The sequence below is a fragment of the Lactuca serriola genome, chromosome 1, assembly GCF_051521515.1.
Source record: "Lactuca serriola cultivar US96UC23 chromosome 1, Lser_US96UC23_V15, whole genome shotgun sequence".
Taxonomy (NCBI): Eukaryota; Viridiplantae; Streptophyta; class Magnoliopsida; order Asterales; family Asteraceae; genus Lactuca; species Lactuca serriola.
The window spans coordinates 114,809,594-114,829,325 of NC_136408.1; the positions used below are offsets into that span (position 1 = coordinate 114,809,594).

At 29.8% G+C, this 19,732-nt stretch overlaps 2 protein-coding genes across 10 annotated transcripts in view; both read left to right on the plus strand.

Moving 5' to 3' along the window:
• LOC145097597 (uncharacterized) lies at positions 1-12,949 on the plus strand. Of its 4 annotated transcripts, none has more exons than XM_079035214.1 (20): positions 1-230; positions 1,051-1,135; positions 2,627-2,862; positions 3,931-4,000; positions 4,315-4,392; positions 4,501-4,560; positions 4,962-5,066; positions 5,140-5,250; positions 5,579-5,620; positions 6,169-6,362; positions 6,480-6,601; positions 7,277-7,383; positions 7,498-7,540; positions 9,051-9,142; positions 9,617-9,665; positions 9,784-9,854; positions 11,584-11,703; positions 12,214-12,302; positions 12,546-12,591; positions 12,725-12,949. In XM_079035214.1, the coding sequence occupies exons 3-20, from the start codon at positions 2,747-2,749 to the stop codon at positions 12,755-12,757; spliced, it is 1,548 nt and encodes a 515-aa protein (XP_078891340.1). In that variant the 5' UTR covers positions 1-230; positions 1,051-1,135; positions 2,627-2,746; the 3' UTR covers positions 12,758-12,949. The 4 variants fall into 4 exon arrangements, with proteins under 4 accessions (XP_078891340.1, XP_078891331.1, XP_078891314.1 ...); XM_079035205.1 differs by having other exon boundaries at positions 2-230; positions 1,051-1,145; positions 7,274-7,383; XM_079035188.1 differs by having other exon boundaries at positions 2-230; positions 7,274-7,383.
• A 2,954-nt stretch (positions 12,950-15,903) lies between these two features.
• LOC145097550 (putative receptor-like protein kinase At5g39000) overlaps positions 15,904-19,732 on the plus strand; it is a 133,148-nt gene continuing 129,319 nt past the window's right edge. For 3 of the 6 annotated variants that reach the window (XM_079035134.1, XM_079035127.1, XM_079035122.1), the window contains exons 1-3: positions 15,904-16,885; positions 18,458-19,390; positions 19,484-19,552. In XM_079035134.1, coding sequence (XP_078891260.1) covers positions 15,941-16,885; positions 18,458-19,390; positions 19,484-19,537 — 1,932 coding nt within the window. In that variant the 5' untranslated portion in view covers positions 15,904-15,940 and the 3' untranslated portion in view covers positions 19,538-19,552. The remainder of the gene's footprint in view (positions 16,886-18,457; positions 19,391-19,483; positions 19,553-19,732) is intronic. The other 3 variants (XM_079035153.1, XM_079035143.1, XM_079035161.1) reach the window with 2 other exon arrangements.

Consider the following 19,732-nt stretch of genomic DNA (forward strand, 5'->3'; position numbering starts at 1 on the left):
TCTTTGCTTCTTTCTCTCTTCTATATAATCCTGTTTCCATTATTTTCTTTCACTTTCTTGTTCATATCTTCTGACTCCAAGCAGTTTTCGAATAAATATTGATTCAAATTTTACGAATTTCTTGAAAAATTACTACCGACGTTCATAAACCCTGATATCTTCCTCTATCTGTCATTCAATAATTGATAGATCTGTCATTTTCCCATTTGGGTTTTCCGACAAATATCCAGGTAAAGAAACGCAACTTGTATCTCTTTTAGTTTCCAATTGTGCGTATAGTTTCGCTGATAAATCCCAATTGTATAGTTTCCTTCTCAAGATTCGATCAATTTTTTTCATTTTTGCTTCTATTGTTATGTTTATTCGTCTTCCAGTTTTAGTGGGTGACATTGTTCTTGAGCTTTTCCGAATGATTTCTGCTCCATTCACTTTGATTTTTGACGTCAAACGAAATTTTAGTAGAAACAGTATAGATTTTGAGGAATAACTTGTTAACTATACTAAACTAAAACAACAAGTACCAGGTTAGGGTCGTTTAGGTTTGAAATTTGCAACAAAATTAGTATCGATTTTGCATTGAAAGTATCAGGTTTGACATTTGGAGTTAATAATTGAATATGTTAAGAATTACTCTGCTTTCTGTAGATGCATCACTACATTTTGATATGATTAACTATGTGTTATGTGTGGGAATATTTATGCAACTTGTGCTTTGTGGCATAAAACTTCATTGTAAACTTATGAGTTGACTTTTATAAGAACTCATTTAGAAGGAATCTTGAAAGTTGAAACTTTTTTCATGGATTTTTTAATTTTGTTAACTTCTTCTATAGCCAACATGCCTTTTGTTTCCTTTAAGAAAGACTTGTATATAGGATTTTAGGCTTACCTTTATATGTAGTTTACTTTCACGATTGATATATGTTTTGTTTGATCTTGAATTTGATGGGATTCATATCATCTTCTATGAGATGTAGCTTATACATATAAAGGGCTATTCTTGTGAGATTTATAGACATTAAGTCATGATGAAATATATTTTAATTGTAGGGAACAATCAAAAAGTTTGAAGTTCATTTGATTTGCAAAGCATACAAAGTGGAACAACTCCTTTGGCTCTACAAGGGTTAAGGTGGTAAGTGTTTGTATGCAACTTCTCCTTTGCATTTTGCAAAATAGTACATATGATTAGTCTTGTAAGTGATCTAAATTAGCCTAAATTTGGTTTACACGTGAAGAAGGTAGGGTTTGTTCTAGGCTCATGTAAGTCTAAACCTCGTACATCACTAAATTACCATTTTATCCAAGGCTTGCTTCTTAAATCTATTGTTTTAGAAGTATAAAAATAGCAAAGAAACTTGAAAATTGAAATGTTGTTACAAGTTCATGGTGAGTAGGATCTTTGACTTTGAATTTGGCTTACTTCAATTTTAAAGTTTAAAATATATGATGAAGTGTATATCTTTATTGAGGTCTTCTTTGACTGGAATTTGTTTACTTCAATTTTAGAAGAAAACGGTTGACTTTTCCTTTACATGGTTGGAAACTTTTTTTGTTGACTTTTCCTTTACATGGTTGGAAATTATTTTTGTAATTTTTATCATTGGTATAGTAAATGAAAGATGACTTTGAATATCTATCATGAATTTGTGATCACATGCATCTTATGTAATAAGAAACAAAAAAGTCGGTGGCAAATTAAAATAATAACAAAGAAAGTAGTGGAAGCATTAGACTTCCAAAGGCAGTGTCAAGTCATGGTTAAATACTATTTTTGGCTCACCATTTTGTAAAAGTAAATCATTTTCTAATTTAAAATATCAAAGTCAATACTTTGTTATTGAAAAAACCAAAAAATGTCAAAAACTAAAAAAACAATCACCTTTCTAACGAATTTAATGCCATTCTTCTTCTTGCTTCTTTCACTCTTCCACGCAAGTTGTATATAAAAATCTTGTTTTTATTCCTTTCTCTATCACTTTCTTGTTCATATCTTCTTCCCCTTTACTTCAAGCGGTGTGTGAAAACTAAAAAATCTCGCCTCAAATTTGACAAATTTCTACAAAATTTATCGCAAAAGCTCATAAACACCGATATCTTCCTCTATCTATCACTCAATAATTGATAGATCCACCATTTTCCAATTGGATCTTCCGAAACATACCTAGGTAAAGAAACCCGATTTGTATCTCTTTTAATTTCCAATTGTGCATATAGTTTTGTTGATAAACTCCAATTGTAGAGTATTTATGTCAAGATTCGATCAATTATATTGTTTTTCTTCTTTGTTATGTTTATTTACCTACCAATTTTAGTGGGTGTCATTGTTCTTGAGTTTTCGTGTATGATTTGTGCTCCATTCGCCTTGATTTTTGATGTGAAACGATTATTCTATTAAAGAAATGCTATAATTTTTTGGGAATCACTTGTTAATCAATGCAAACAAGATAAATGATGTTAAAAAATTGATGAGAAAACAATGTCACACATAGGGAAAATTTGTAGAAAGTTAGGGACTTAAATGTTTATGCAAAGCAAGTGGAGTATACACAAAGAACGTTTCTTTTTCTTGATGGAATAAACGAGTAATTGACCATTTTGCCCTTACTATATTCATAATTGTTAGGTGTGGCCACTTATGAGATGATGGATTGAAATCTGGTGAGAATGGATGATGAGAATAGATTTGGATAAAATGCTACTCCATTCATCGAATAAGAATGGGAAATTTGTCTTTTACAATTAAATGTGGTCTTCTAGAGGACTTGAAAATCTCAATTCAATGTCTTCTGATAGGAGCCTAATGAATAAGAACAAAACCACCATTGGTATTCACACACAAGCCTCCGATTCCTCAACAAGGTACTAATACCATGCATCATGTATACCATTATGTCTAAATGCAAGAAATAGCAATGTACTTTCATTTATTTGTGTATTATAGCATTCTACTTTCATTTCTTGAATTGGGTTAATCTCAAAAAAGACCTTATATTTTGTGTTTTTCCCGGATTGAACCTCAAAATTATTTTTTGCCTGAAAAAGACCTTGTATTTTTTCGTTTTTTCCGATCTGGCCTTTTAGTCATCTTTTTTTTTCCAAAAAAAAGGGTTAATCTCATAAAAGACCTTATATTTTGTGTTTTTTCTGGATTAAATCTCAAATTTATTTTTTGCCAGAAAAAGACCTTGTATTTTTTTCATTTTTTCCGAATAAACCCTCAACTTTTTTTTTCCAAAAAAAGCCTCAACCTTCTAACTTCTTCTAAATAAACCCTCAACTTTTTTAGTTTTTCTCAAAAAAGCCCTCACATTTTACAATTTCTTTTGGAAAAAATAACTAAAGGGCTAGATCGGAAAAAATGAAAAAACACGAGGTCTTTTACTTTTTTTGAGGTTTAGTCCCGGAAAAACACAAAATATAAGGTCTTTTTTGCGATTAACCCCAAAAAAATTTGTAAAATGTGAGGGTTTTTTGAGAAAAAGCTAAAAAAGTTGAGGGTATATTTGGAAGCATTTAGAAGGTTGAGGGTTTTTTCGGAAAAAAATATAAAGTTGAGGGCTTTTTCGGAAAAAATGAAAAAATGCAAGGCCTTTTTCAGGCAAAAAATACGTTGAGGCTTATTCCGGAAAAAAACACAAAATATAAGGTTTTTTTTACATCATTATGCTTTCAACCGTTTTCTTATTAATACATTATACTTTGAAATATCTACCCAATTATAGCATTTTACTTTCATTTTTTTTTATTACTCTGAAAATCTTGCTCATTTATATTTGCCATTTGGGTATATTTGTCAAAGTACAATGATGTAATAGGAACAAATGAAAGTAGAATGCTATAATAAACAAATCAATGGAAATACATTGTTATTTCTTGTATTTAACCCTATATTCTCATCCCTCTCATCACCTTTCTTTCTTTCTACAGGCATAATCCTCAAACAAGTTCTTCTTTTCCAAATGAAAATGATAACACCGAATATTCTTCTGAGGAACAGGTATACAATATGATGGAATGGAATGGTTAATTCCAAAGAAGTGTTTGTTTTGTTTGATGGAATGGAATTGACCATTCTTGAAGGAATGTTATTCCTTTCATTCCTTTGAGGTGGTATTCTTTTTTCTTCATTTCTTCATGAAAATTGCATTGTAACACATTTTTTTAATGATAAAATGATACAATTTGATGAGTCTAATTAACTTAATTCCATTTTTTTTTTGTGAAAACTAATTCCATTCAATCCAATTGTGCACTGAAGAATGAAGAACCAATGCTATTTTTATACATTTTTTCTAATTGATATTTTCATAGGAACACCTTGCACGTGTTAAAGCACAAAAGGAGGAAATACAATATCTTAGAGAACAAATTACTTTTTCAAGTGTCAAGGTATATTTTGTCCCTCTTTTTTTTTTTTTTTTTTTTTTTTTTTTTTATTGACTTAATGTGTTTATATATGAATATTTTAAACCAATACTTTGATTTGTTTGATATCAGGAACGACAATTATTAAATGAAAAATATACATTGGAAAAGAAATTTTCTGAGCTACGATTGGTTTGTCCTATTTCCTCTTAATTTTATGAATTTATCCTTTTCTTTTATGTTAGATTATGTTGATTGTTAATTTGTTTTATGTGGAAATATTTGGGGCCTTTTTTTTTCTTCCTATTAAGTGCTGAATATATAAATAATGTCTTACTTGACTAAATGACCATTTTACCCTTCTTGAACAATGATACAATTATTTGATTATGTTGATTGTTTTATGAAAATACTTGGGACCCGTTTTTTTTTTTTTTTTTTCCTTTCCAATTAAGTGCTGAATGGATGAATGATGTCATACATGTTTCATATACAAAGACTGTTTCTTTTATAGACCGAGTGAAACTGTCTGAATATGAGTAAATGACCATTTTACCCTTGTTGAATAATGAAATAACTGTTTAATATTATAGGCTCTGGATGAGAAGCAAAATGAAGCCATTGAAGCTGCTGCAAATGAACTGGCACGTAGAAAAGGTGTTCTTGATGAAAATCTAAAATTAGCCCATGACTTGAAGGTAAGTCATGTGCCCTTTGTAACCTTTGGATTAAAATTAACCCCCATGAGTAAATGACCATTTTACCCTTTAGGTTGCTGAGGATGAGAGGTATATTTTCATGTCATCTTTAGTGGGGCTATTGGCTGAATATGGAATTTTGCCTCGTTTTACAAATGCTGCAGCTATTTCAGATAGTGTAAAGGTATGATATGAATTGTATTAAATATGATTATAAACAACATTAATATAATTTTATTTAATAAAATGATTTAGGAGGTGACTTTGACCTAAGTTTCACCTGTTTGACCAGTGTCTTCTTAAAGATGAAATATATATATAATCGAAATCGACTCATTTTTCCATTTCCTTGAATAATTTTGTGAAAAGTTTGCTTAGAAAAAAATTCATAGTCCAAGGGCATTCTGGTCCAGATGCCCAAAACTTTTGATGACTGACTAATCAAGACTTATGTGCTAGTTTTTCTCCGCACTTTAATAATATTTATATTCCATATTTTTTTTTTCTTGCAGCACTTACATGATCAAATGCAACAGAAGATTAGAGCATCACAAGTATGATTTTGGAAATTTAATCCTAATTTTTTAGTTTTGTATAGACAGATATTTTTTCTTTCTTTTTTAGCTCCAAATATATATTCTAAAGTGATCATCTTTCATAGTTATTATAGCAACTACCATTTTTTTTTATCAACAATGGAGTTAATTACCAGGGTTAATCTCAAAAAAAGACCTTATATTTTGTGTTTTTTCCGGATTAAACCTTAAATTTATTTTTTGCTTGAAAAAGACGTTGCATTTTTTCATTTTTTTTTCCCGATCTAGCCCTTTTAGTCATTTTTTGCCAAAACAAATTGTAAAATGTGAGAAAAATTCAAGGTCTTTTTCATGAAAAAAAAGAAGTTGATGTTTAATCTGGAAAAAAAAACACAAAATATAAGGTCTTTTATGAGATTAACCCCATTTTAAACGTTCAAAAAAAGTGTAATAGTTTAATCACTATAGAAAATCGTTGAAAATCATATATATTTTTCTATATAAATGAGTGTGTGTAAGGGTTTATTGTGCATGTAATTATTTATTAATTTCTTTTTTATTTGCAGGGTCAACAACGACTTTCACCTTCACCCTATGACAATTCAACAGGTGGCGGACATCTAGAACCATTTTATGATAATTCCAAATATACCCCTGAAAGAGACCATAGAGAAAGAAATAGCTTGATTATCAATAATGGTCAGATGAATCGATCACTAGATAACGATAATCGCCAAAGATTTGCAACCAATCCTCTCAGGTTTCAATATATTGTCCATATAAATCATATGTGATTAGATACATATAATCAAATTATTATTCACTCCCAAATAATTTACCATTTTTTTTTATTTTTTATTTTTTTATTTTTTGTCAGTCAGGATGTTGATCATGTTTATGATTCTAATAAGATGAATAATAGATATGAAGGTGTGGCGACTGATGTCAGTTATTTTCAACCACCACCTGTAAATGATGGTGGTGATTCTTACTTACAAGGTAAAAACAAATATTTATTAAAAATTTTAAATTCAAGACATATCAATGTATTTCTATGTTTTTAAAATTTATAGCATCCTACTTTCATTTCTTTCCAATTTTCAATTTTTTTCTCTTATTATACGAGTGAAAATTGCTTTGTATCTAGTTCACATTTCTATAATTGGATATAATTTTCTAAGTTGGATTCTATCATAAACAAGTCAAGAAATACAATCTACTTTCATATATTTATATTATATGTTTTCTTTCTATTACACCATTATATATATATGTATATATTCAATTTCTTTATTAACACATTGCACTTTGGCATATCATCCTAGTTATAGCATTTTTACTTTCATTTTATTGTCTTATATTTATGTATAAGAAAGTAAAATGAAAGTGAAGAAATTCAATGTACTTTTATATAATTATATTTATCATATCATAGCATCCTATTCTTCTACCTTAGTTTTCTTTCTATTACAACATTATTCATTCATTCATTCAATTCCTTATTAACACATTGTGCTTTCATTTTACTTTCTTATCATAACAGTTAAAAAACTGTTTTGTAATTAGTGGACATTGCTATTTCTTGCACTTAAACCTTATTGTATTATTCATTTCTAATTCTCCCATAAAAAATCATTCATTTATTTATTTATTTTTTATTTTTTTTAATAGAAGATGGCCCGGGAATCGAAGGGTTCCAAATAATTGGGGAAGCAAAACCTGGAGGAAAACTTTTAGGGTGTGGATTTCCAGTGCGTGGGACCTCATTATGCATGTTTCAGGTATATATATATAAAAGCTTCTAGAAGTTTTAAAAATTTGTATATAAAATAAAAAAACGAAGAGATTGATATTATTAATTATTATATTTATTTATTTATTTGCCTCTATTTCAGTGGGTTCGTCACCTTCCAGATGGGACTAGGGAGTACATTGAGGGTGAGTTTTTAAAATTAAAATTACTTGACTAAATGCAATACATTTTTACTTAAGGGTCAATCTAAAAAAAGACCTTAAATTTTGTGTTTTTTTCGGATTAAACCTCAACTTTTTTTTTTGCCTGAAAAAGACCTTATATTTTTTCATTTTACCCGAGAAAACCCTCAACTTTGTCTTTTTTTTTTTTTTTCGGAAAATACCCTCAACTTTCGAACCATTTCCGAAAAAACCCTCTTAACTTTTTTAGTTTTTTCCGAAAAAACCCTCAACCTTTAAACCATTTCCGAAAAAACCCTCAACTTTTTTAGTTTTTTTCAAAAAAACCCACACATTTTACAGTAAAATGTCGTAAAGTTGTAACATGTGAGGGTTTTTTCGGAAAAAAGACAGTTGAGGGTTTCTTTGGGAAAAATGGAAAAATATAAGGTCTTTTTCAAGCAAAAAAGTATTTTTGAGGTTTAATCTGAAATAAAAAAACAAAATATAAGGTCTTTTTTGAGATTAACCCTTTACTTAAATGCCCCAAGATATAAGCAGTGCTTTAGTAAATTGATATGTTTAAGTATATAAAGATGGACCCTTACATGTATTATTCATATTTATGACACTAAATGCAAGAAATAGCATTAATTTGGCCATTTTGGGTATTATAGCATTATAATTTCATTTTATTCTATTACAATACTGTACTTTGAAGAATCTGTGCAATTGTAGCATTTTACTTTTAATTATTTTCTTATTCAAAAGTTATACTTTGAAAAATATACCCAATTATACTTTAATTATTTTCTTATTCAAAGTATAATGTTGTAATAAGAAGAAATGAACGTAGGATGCTATAATGAACAAATCAGTGAAAATATTTTGTTATTTTTTGTTTTTAACACTTTTTTAAAAGGGTATGGAATTTGTAATGCACACTCATTGGTTAATTCTCGGGTTAATCTCATAAAAGACTTTGTATTTTTTCATTTTTTCTGATTCGGCCCTTTTAGTTATTTTTTTTTCCAAAATAAATGTAAAACGTGAGGGTTTTTTTCGAGAAAAACTAAAAAAGTTGAGGGTTTATTTTGAAGCAGGCTGAGGGTTTTTCTTCGGAAAAAATACAAAGTTGAGGGCTTTTTCGGGAAAAAATGAAAAAATACAAGGTCTTTTTCAGGAAAAAAATAAATTTGATGTTTAATCCAGAAAATAACACAAAATATTAAGGTCATTTATGAGATTAACCCTTAATTCTCATGTATTATAGCATTTTACATTTTCTATTATACTTTGGAAAATCCACCGATTTTTAGCATGTTTTTTTTTCTTATTAGATAATTATACTTGATTACTTAGAAAATCTACCAAATTATAGCTGTGAAAATCGCCTTGTAATTGCTATGATCAAGTAGATTTTTCAAAGCACAATGTTTTAATAGAAAGAATCAATGAAATTACATTTCTATTTTTGCATTTAATCCTTTTTCTCAAAAGGGTAAAAAGGTAATTCATTCCAAATTCTCTACAGGAGCAACAAATCCAGAGTATGTCGTTACAGCTGATGATGTTGATAAACTTATTGCTGTTGAATGCATACCAATGGATGATCATGGACGACAGGTAAAAAAAATATATTCAAATCTATAAATTTTAAATTCAAAATCTATTATCAAATTTTAAATTCTTAGCTGGATATATTATATATAATAATATAATGGTCTATTACTAAATTGTAGGATGTAGTGTGAAATTTACTGAATCGTATGTAATAAGTTTGTGATATTGCATACAAAATCGTTAAAGAATATGATAATTTTTAATAGTATATATATACAAAACTATATGAAAAGTAATCTTCTATTTAGATAATATAATCAATTAATCATCAACTTTTTTTCCCTAATTGAATAGCTTTAATCCACATGTAATTTAAATTGTTGTTTTTGAAAACTAATTCTTTTTCATAGTTTAATACAACACCTTTTTGTTGATTCTTTTTTTTTTAAATAAATAATGATAATGCATTAAATATGATTAAAAAACTATATTATCAAAGTAACAATCTAAAACTTTGAGAAACTTTGTTGTTTTCAGGGGGAAATAGTCCGACTTTTTGCCAATGAGCAGAACAAGATAATGTGTGGTAAGTTAGCCAACCTTATTAACAAGGGTAAATTGGTAATTTTGAAGAATAATTTATCAAAAATTAAAAATTTGTGTTTTTATCTTTTTTTGATTTTTTGAAATATGATAATTCACAGATCCAGAAATGCAAGAAGAAATAGACAAATATATGGCAGCTGGTCAAGCATCATTTAATATTTTGCTTCTGGTAAATTAATTTTCTTTTTTCTTATTGACATTAACCCCTCACTTTTTACAAATTTGCCCTCATTTAGTTTTGGACTTAATTCAAGAAATAATGTACTTTTATTTATTATATGTTATCATAATATCTAAATTCCTGCTTTCATTTATTTCCATTACAATATTCTACTTTCATATTTTTTGTTATCAAGGGGTATTATTGTACTTCAAAAATTTGACACAATCATAGCATTCTACTTCCATTTTTTTATTTCTCATTAGGGGATTATACTTTCTAAAATCTACCCAATTTTAGCATTGAAAAATGTTTTGTATATTTGATTGCATTGGCTATAATTGGTAATTTTTTGAAACTACAATGTTCTAATAGCAAGAAATGAAAGTATATTGACCAATTTGCCCTTAGAAGTTTTTGACTTGCAAAATTAGAATAAATTGACCAATTTGCCATTAGAAGTTTTTTAAAATTAAGGTTTTTTTTAACCCAATCATGTCATAAAACTTGAGAGTGTTTTTGCAGATGAAGTACATTGAAAGTATATTGACCAATTTTTTTGACTTGCAAAATTGGAATAAATTGACCAATTTGCCCTTCGAAGCATAGTTAAATTTAAACTTTTTTTTTTAACCCACATATGTCATAAAACTTGAGAGTGATTTTGCAGATGAAGTACATTGAAAGTATATTGACCAATTTGCCCTTAGAAGTTTTTGACTTGCAAAATTAGAATAAATTGACCAATTTGCCCTTCGAAGCATAGTTAAATTTAAACTTTTTTTTTTTAACCCACATATGTCATAAAACTTGAGAGTGATTTTGCAGATGAAGTACATTGAAAGTATATTGACCAATTTGCCCTTAGAAGTTTTTGACTTGCAAAATTAGAATAAATTGACCAATTTGCCCTTCGAAGCATAGTTAAATTTAAACTTTTTTTTTTTAACCCACATATGTCATAAAACTTGAGAGTGATTTTGCAGATGAAGTACATTGAAAGTATATTGACCAATTTGCCCTTAGAAGTTTTTGACTTGCAAAATTAGAATAAATTGACCAATTTGCCATTAGAAATTTTTTAAAATTAAGGTTTTTTTTAACCCAATCATGTCATAAAACTTGAGAGTGATTTTGCAGATGAAGTACATTGAAAGTATATTGACCAATTTTTTTGACTTGCAAAATTGGAATAAATTGACCAATTTGCCCTTCGAAGCATAGTTAAATTTAAACTTTTTTTTTTAACCCACATATGTCATAAAACTTGAGAGTGATTTTGCAGATGAAGTACATTGAAAGTATATTGACCAATTTGCCCTTAGAAGTTTTTGACTTGCAAAATTAGAATAAATTGACCAATTTGCCCTTCGAAGCATAGTTAAATTTAAACTTTTTTTTTGCCCACATATGTCATAAAACTTGAGAGTGATTTTGCAGATGAAGTACATTGAAAGTATATTGACCAATTTTTTTGACTTGCAAAATTGGAATAAATTGACCAATTTGCCCTTCGAAGCATAGTTAAATTTAAACTTTTTTTTAACCCACATATGTCATAAAACTTGAGAGTGTTTTTGCAGATGAAGTATATTGAAAGTATATTGACCGATTTGCCCTTAGAAGTTTTTGACTTGCAAAAAAGAATAAATTAACCAATTTGCCCTTGGAAGTTTTGTTAAATTTAAGGTTTTTCTTTAATCCAAACATGTCATAAAACTTGAGACTAATTTTGCAGATGGATTCTTCTGAGAATTGGGAGCAAACAACTTTCACTTTAAGGAGATCGAATTATCAAGTAAAGATTAATCGAACACAAGAGATTTTCATCCAAGGCAAATATACCAATGATGTATCGGTATGTAAATTAAATATATTTTCATTTTTTTTTTATATAGTTTAAAGATGTATTTTAATATTTGACTATTTGACTTTCTAAATGTATTTGGCTTCTACTTCCTATTCCAAGCAAATCATCGTTTCTTGAAAGGAAATTGAACAAGCGATTTTGAACAAAATATGTTCAAAATGTAATGTAATGGCCTAAAAAGTAGACACCTTCTTAACTTTTAGTCAAATGTCCAAAATACCCTTCAACAATGAGAAAAGTTGGGGAATCTTTGATCTTTCGTAATGATTATGGTGTATGAATAGGTAAATTTTAACTTGGAAAGTTTCCAAAAATAAAAATGTGTGATCCACTCTTGATCTTTAGTCTGTGCAAAAGACGTAAATGCCCCTGTCATCCATTATCATCGAAAATAGCCCTAGAAAGCTTGAGATTTTGCAGATTGTTTATGATTTTGATAAATTGTCATATCTCTCTCTCTCTCTCTCTCTCTCTCTCTCTCTTATAATGTTTTTGCAGATAAAGATTCCTTCAGGGCTTACTACACAATTTGTGTTGACATATTCGGATGGATCTTCACACCCTTTTAATACATTCCATGATGTTAGGTAAAATATTTCAACTTTATGTTCTTATTTTACTTCGTGTTATTTACTTATTACAAACAAAGAGATGCTACTCTATTCAATTATAACAGTGAAAAACGCTTTGTATTTAGATGACATTGCTATATTGGGTAGATTTTTTCAAAAAGAATAATAGGAAAAAAAAATGAAAGTAAAATGTTATAATTCAAAGAATCAATAAAAGTACATTGCTATTTCTTGGATTTAACTCTTCTATTTTTGTAGAATGCGCGATACATTGGTGCTCACCATGAGAATGTTCCAAAGCAAGGTATCTTTCAAGTCCGTAACATTCTAAATTGTTTACCAATTTCATTTATTAACAATTTCTATAAGGTTTTATATTGCCTTTCCAAAAAGGGAAATTTCTTTTTGAACACATTTCTCTCTTTTTTATGAAATAGGCATTGGATGAAAGAAGAAATGCAAGAGCATGAAACTTTTATTCTTCGATATAGATACAAGTATTATATAAATATATACTCATTCTTTGTAGAAATGAAGTAAAGAACAATAAGACTATTGTAGAAGGTTTTGTTGTTTAGATTCGAATCAACGAGTGTGAGTGAAAACAAGGGTGTGTTGGTTTACAATGTTCTTATTTCTATTTGATTTTGACTTTCTGTAAAGAGTCAACGGGCTATTAAGACTCTATACGTCTAAGAAGGTCTTTATAACCCATATATAATATTAATATATGTCAATGTGACGCGAACTAATGGAATACATGATCTATCTTGAAACAAGATCTATACTATACTTAAACTTATACTTAAACTATACTAGGATCTTAGGATCTTGACTAAGATCTTATGATGTTAACCCGATTCGATATCATCTCTTTAGTCTTTATTTAGTCGAGCTTCATATATTCATCCATTCAACATGAAAACAAACAATATAGGTTGCAATATGTCTCATAGAGCATTAACATTTCATCCGTTCATCCCGAGTTAAGCAGAGTTGTGACACTCATGTTATTTCCTTTGTGATCGTATGCCTTTAGTTGTACATGGTTATACTGTCTGCTTTAGATTTTTTCTTCCTAATTTTTGCGGCTTTCCACAACAAGAATTATGTTTCATACTTTAGAAATTAAAACATAAACACCTTCTTCAATCTCCCCCACCCCAAATCCCAAAGTGTACATACAAAATTAATGGGTATATACACCACCCGTATGTGTCGCCTAACCAACATGATAAATAATTCATAATGTCTATTGTTGAAGAAGATAATGTTCCTATTTGAACATGATCATAGCTTCTCACATACTTACAATTACAATGTGTATGAAACACACCGGTAGAGTAATAAACTATGAATGATGAAAAATGAACCAAAAAATCCTTTTCTTTCGATGCCAAACTTAGGACTTGGGATCATAATACGTATGTGATAGAAATGAACTGATATATCTATTTGTTGTGTACATTCTTGATGAATGGGGAGGAGTATTTATACTTTTAGGAAGACTTTTGGTTGTTTCATATATCCGAGTATTGACATTGTCCTTTGGTAGTCACTAATGTTTTTATAAAATAATATATCCCGGGCCTTTTTCCCTGATTTATGGGATATCGTTTTTGTACCAAGAAAGCATTTTATTTTGAGTATGGATTGCGGATTCCTTTGTAGGTCGGGATGGTAATCTCGGTTTACTTTGCTTGACATGGTTACTAGGTCTTTGGGTTGGATAGGGTTTTTTGCCAACTTGGGGAGTGTATGGATTGACACCATACACATTAAGCCCCCAAACCAATTGTTTAAAGCGAGTTCTATATGGCTTCAATAATTGAGTTTAATTTGCCTAAAAGGTTAGCGAAAAGTTGATATTTGGAGTTACTACTAGGCTCCAAAAATTGGGTTGCCCAATATGGTGTTTGTTTTTAGAAGACTATAGGCTTAAAAAGGTTTGCATGTAGAAGACACTGAAAAAGTCTTCTAAAAAAGTCATATTTTTCACGCTTTCTTTCAGAATTTTTTTTTTCAACCTCTATCACCCCTATCGCGAACACCTCCGCCACCTTCACCATCTCTGCCTTAGCCATCTCAACCATCATCATCATATTCGCCACCACCACCACCACCACTTTTTCCAACACCGCCCCTTGCTACCTCCTCCACCATTATCACCGCCACCATTGTTGCCATCTATGACACCACCACCAACTCTCCTACCTCCACCACCATCACCTACGCCACTACAATCACCACTACCACCACTGCCTTTGCTACATCAACCACCACCACCACCTCACCATACCACTGTCGTCACCATCTACCACCACAACCATCTTCCTTAACTATCATATAGAGATCAATGTGGTTAATGTGTGTATGTATATATGATTTGTTTGTTTTATCATTTCTGATCAATGTGGTTTAATATCATTTATATAATCTGCAAACTTTAAAAAACAAACAGTTTTTTTACAGACTAAAGACGTTTTCCATATTTTCTTCTATATATGATTTATGAACTCCAAACATTTACCTTTGCAAAACAAACACCTTAATGTTTAAACTAATGCAATGTAGAACTAGATCTAGACAACTATATTTATTTTAGATCTCTATAAAGTCAACTTAATCGACCATCTTAATAGGTTTTTTATTAGATCAATCAATTCATCATTTTGTTCATTTATTATTTCACAATATATAGAATATCGATCAATAATCTAGTAGGTACCCACCATTGATTTGTTTATGAATAATTGCAAGTTGACAAATAAATCAACCAAAAGTTTTCTCATGAATAAGAAAATTGACATATATTGCAAAAGCATTATACAGTATATTTTCGTTTATAAGTTTTTAATTATCAGATAAGTAATTATACTTGCTAAAACACTTCAACAATGACAGAAAAAGCAATTAAATACATGTCTCAACAATAACCATGTATGAAAATACGTTAAAATGATATTGATATTGAATGATGAGTAGGAAACATATAGTGTAACCAGAATATATCAAATTAAACTGACCAAAAAATACAACAAATTGATTTATTATTATTATTATTAGGATTTTTATTTTTATTTTTATTTTTTTAAAATTTTTACTGATTTATGAGGATATGCATATATTAAGTACCATTTAATCGTTTGAGACTTGAATGTCATACATTCAATCTCTCTCTTCTATTAAAAAAATTGATAAACTTGCTACTTGTTATTTTTTTTTTTATAATTTATAATTTCTTTTCTACGGTGTAATACATACGTTATAACCTAGTAACATAATTGCAACAAAATCTCAAATTACAAGGAGTACTTTTGAATTACACATTTTCCCCAAAGACGACCCTTACATCTTTATTTTGATAAATAAACACGAAAGAGCATCCAATTTATTATAATTAATTGATTATTATACGTTTTCATTCCCTCTCTTGCATTTATTTTATGTCTTGCTAATGTAAAGTAAACACGTTGCGGCATCATTTGCAGTAGTCAACCATAATATATAATATTCTTTTAACTCTTTAAGCCACGACGTTTCCAAGAAGAATATCCGTTTTATTTTGTATATATATAAACAAAAAAACAAAGTTGCTTCCACCCATAACCATACATAATCACCAATATCAAAAAGAACATTAGCAAAAAACAATGTCTTCTTCAGAAGTAAACCTAGAAAAGTATCGAATTCCACTTGAGGAGATCATTCACGCAACAAACAACTTCAGTTTCGACACTCTGATTGGTGATGGTGGATTCGGTATGGTCTACAAAGGTCAACTCTCTAAACACTGGCAAAACCACATAGTAGCCATCAAACGTCTTAATCAAGATGGTTATCAAGGAAACAACGAGTTTCTTCATGAACTCGAAATGGTTTCGAGTTTCCATCATCCAAACATCATCTCTTTTATCGGTTACTATAATGATGCTAATGAGATGATCTTAGTTTATGAGTATGCTGCAAATGGAAGCCTTGATCATCACCTCCAAAACCCTAATAAGAGACATTGCATGACATGGGCACAACGCCTGAAGATTTGCTTAGGAGTAGCAAGAGGACTTAAGTACCTTCACTCGGGTCTTGGGGAGCACATGAGAGTAATACATAGAGACATGAAGAGTGCAAATATATTACTAGATGAAAATCTTGATGCCAAAATTTGTGATTTTGGTTTGTCAAGATTTGGTCCAAGAAACCAAACAGATTCCGAAGTACTCCTTACAAAGGCTTCGGGTACAAGGTTTTACATTGATCCCATTTATAATGAAAGAGGTAGATTGTGGAAAGAGTCTGATGTGTATTCGTTTGGAGTTGTATTGTTTGAGATGTCGAGTGGGATGCTTGCTTATGCAAAGTGCTTCAGAGAAACTAAGGAACAATATCTGATGGATTTAGTACGAAGTTATTATGAAGACGACCAAAAAGATGATGAACTAGAAAAGTTGATTGATCCCATTCTAAAGGGTCATGTTGATATGAGGTCTTTTCGTATGTTTAATGAAATTGCTTATGAGTGTGTTAACTTGAGTTTAAAGGAACGCCCTACTATGGAGAGGATCATTCGGAAGATTGAGCAAGCAATGGATCTTCAAGTAAGTCTTTCATTTTTGATTATTTTAAAGAAAACATAATTTTATAGAATGAATGAAATTATTGTTAGACTATATAATAAGATAAACTTGTTGATTTCATCATGTAATGCGTTAGCATGTGCCACAAGTCAGTGACTAATTAACATCAAGATAACCTAGAATATTATTTTTGTCAGTAACGTTTTTCACGACTTCTTTGACTCCCATATTAATATAATTATTATATATTTAATTTCAATTCAGAGACGAATAGTATATTTTTATGATTCATATTTTTGCTAAAACATTTTTATATATTGGTTTTGTCCTTATTATTTTTGGATTTCATACTTTCAGTCTTTCACCAGAAGACTTTTATGTATCAGCAGATTTGTCCCTATACTTTTGTATATTGTCATATTTGATCCTTATATTTTTTGGGTTTCAAACTTTAGCTACAAAAATTTTGTATATTGCCATGTTGGTCCCTAGAACTTCTTATTTCACTAGGTTTGATCTCCTTCGGCAAAGGGTAAGATCATCCTAGGTGTTATATAATAGTGAAAATACATATGTGTTGTAGCAATTTATTAAACCAGTATAAACCAAAATAATTAAAAAAAAAATCAAAGTCTGATAGATGCCTATTTCAACAATTTCATTATCATACAAGGATAATTTTTATAAGTTTGCTATTACACAAGGGCTATTTCCATAATATCGCTATTATGCAAGGATATATTTGTAAATTCACTATAAAGTATGGATTATTTCTATAATTTTACTTTTAAATATATCATTTCTATAATTTTTATTTTCTAAGGGATACTTTTTGTAACTTTGCATATTTAAAAAAAAAAAGAAGAAAAAAAATCGATTTGACCTTATGAACAATAGTTATATTATATAAGGGAGGAGGGAGTTGTTCCCTTCCAACCTACTGAACCTACTGCCACATCATTTTTTTTTTCTTCATCTTTCCCAACCCACAACACACGGAAACCTTATTTTTTTTGAATCCACTCAACCCACTCAATTAAAAAAAAAAATACAAAACAATCAAAGGTAAAATCTTAATTATCAATAGAGTTATCGGCGATACCTCTTCCGATTCAACAAGTGGGTTAATTGTTTCACTAATCCACTTCATCATCTCTCTAGTTTCTCTTTCTTATTTTCTCTTATACCATGTGTTTTAAAACTTGTATCTTAGTTGTTTTGTATTTTTTTTTAATTAAGTAGGTTGAGTGGGTTCAAAAAGATAGAATTTTCGTGTGTTGTGATTGGAAAAGATGAAAAAAAAGAGACAAAAATTGATATAGCAGTGGGTTCGGTGGATTGGGAGGGAACAACTCCTTCCTTCCTAATGCCTTTGTATTAACAAAATTTATTTAAATAGTCCATGTAACTTTATAACTTTTAATAGATATTAAGATTCAGTCTTTCATAATATGTTTAATTTATACGAACTACTAAACAATATGGAAATAGAAAAAAGAAATAATAGTATGAGAAGAAGTGAATTTAATTTCTTACACATAGAAGCCAACACCTATATAAGCAAACTCGGTTTTTTTTCTTTAATATTTACAGAACAACTATGCAACTTCTTCGATTACCACACGAAATCTAGAAAGTTTTCGAATTCCACTAAACAAGATCAACTTGGCAACTGAAAACTTCAAAGCAAATACATGTATCGGAGGTGGTAGATTTTATGCAATGTATATTGGGAAACTCTCAAACCAATGGGAAAACCGACTAGTGGCCATCAAGCGCCTGAAGCAAGGCGAGCATGAGTACTTCCATAATGAGCTCCATATCATTTTGAGTTTCCACCATCAAAACATCATTCCCTTCATCGGTTATTGCGATGAAGGCAATGAAATGATTATAGTTTATGAATACGCTACAAATGGAAGCGTTAATGATCATATCAAAGACCCTAATAAGAGGAGTTCCCTTACATGGGCACAACGGTTGAAGATATGCATAGGGGCAGCAAGAGGACTTGAGTACCTTCACTCGGGTCTTGGGGAGGACAACGATGTTGTACATGGAAATTTCAAGAGTGAAAACGTATTATTAGATAAAAATTTTGAAGCCAAAATTTGTGATTTTCATTTTTCAATACAAGGCCCCATAAATAAGCCAAGTATCCGACACAATAAAAAACCTGTCGATATTGAATTCTACATGAATCCCATATTTGAAGAAAGCATTTTCCATAAAGAAGCGGATGTGTACTCATTGGGTATGATATTGGTTGAAATGTTTAGTGGAAGATTGGCTAATGAGCCTAGTAGCTTGGGAGATGATAAGCCACAATATTTAGGAGATCTATTCATACGCAACTATAGTGAACTCGATAGATTAATTGATCCCCTTATAAGAGATCAAATTAATAGCACTTGTTATGAAGCTTTTACAGAAATTGCATACGAGTGCATAACCTTCTATGGTTTTGGAGGATGCCCTACGATGGAGACAATTATCGAGATGCTTGAGGCTGCAGCAGATTTTCAAGTAAGTCCTTTTACTTGATTATTTTGTATAATTTTGTTTGCAAACGTAAGGATGGAAATTAGCATGGATTATAAATGAATTTCTTTATTCAAGTTTTGTTTCTTCAGGGAATTGAAGTGTAAAAGAATGAAAGCCGATGACTTGTAGCCGATGTTAATGAAGGTTCATGCTTTGTACATGTGTTCCTCATGTTTTCTATAAGAATATTTCTTATACATAATTGTTTACATTTTGACTTATGTTGCTGGTAAAAAAAAAGAAATAAATATACGAAGAAAATCAGGTTTGAACTTGAAAACAAAGATAACTTTGAAGATTTTTAAAAGTAATACAAATCCAAAT

Excerpts from the sequence above, each read along its gene's own strand:
- LOC145097597 (XM_079035205.1), top strand. The coding sequence starts at position 2,747 with ATGTGGTCTTCTAGAGGACTTGAAAATCTCAATTCAATGTCTTCTGAT. Across the intron at positions 6,363-6,479 it reads TTTGCAACCAATCCTCTCAG|TCAGGATGTTGATCATGTTT; the intron begins GTTTCAATATAT and ends ATTTTTTGTCAG. Across the intron at positions 9,666-9,783 it reads GCAGAACAAGATAATGTGTG|ATCCAGAAATGCAAGAAGAA; the intron begins GTAAGTTAGCCA and ends GATAATTCACAG.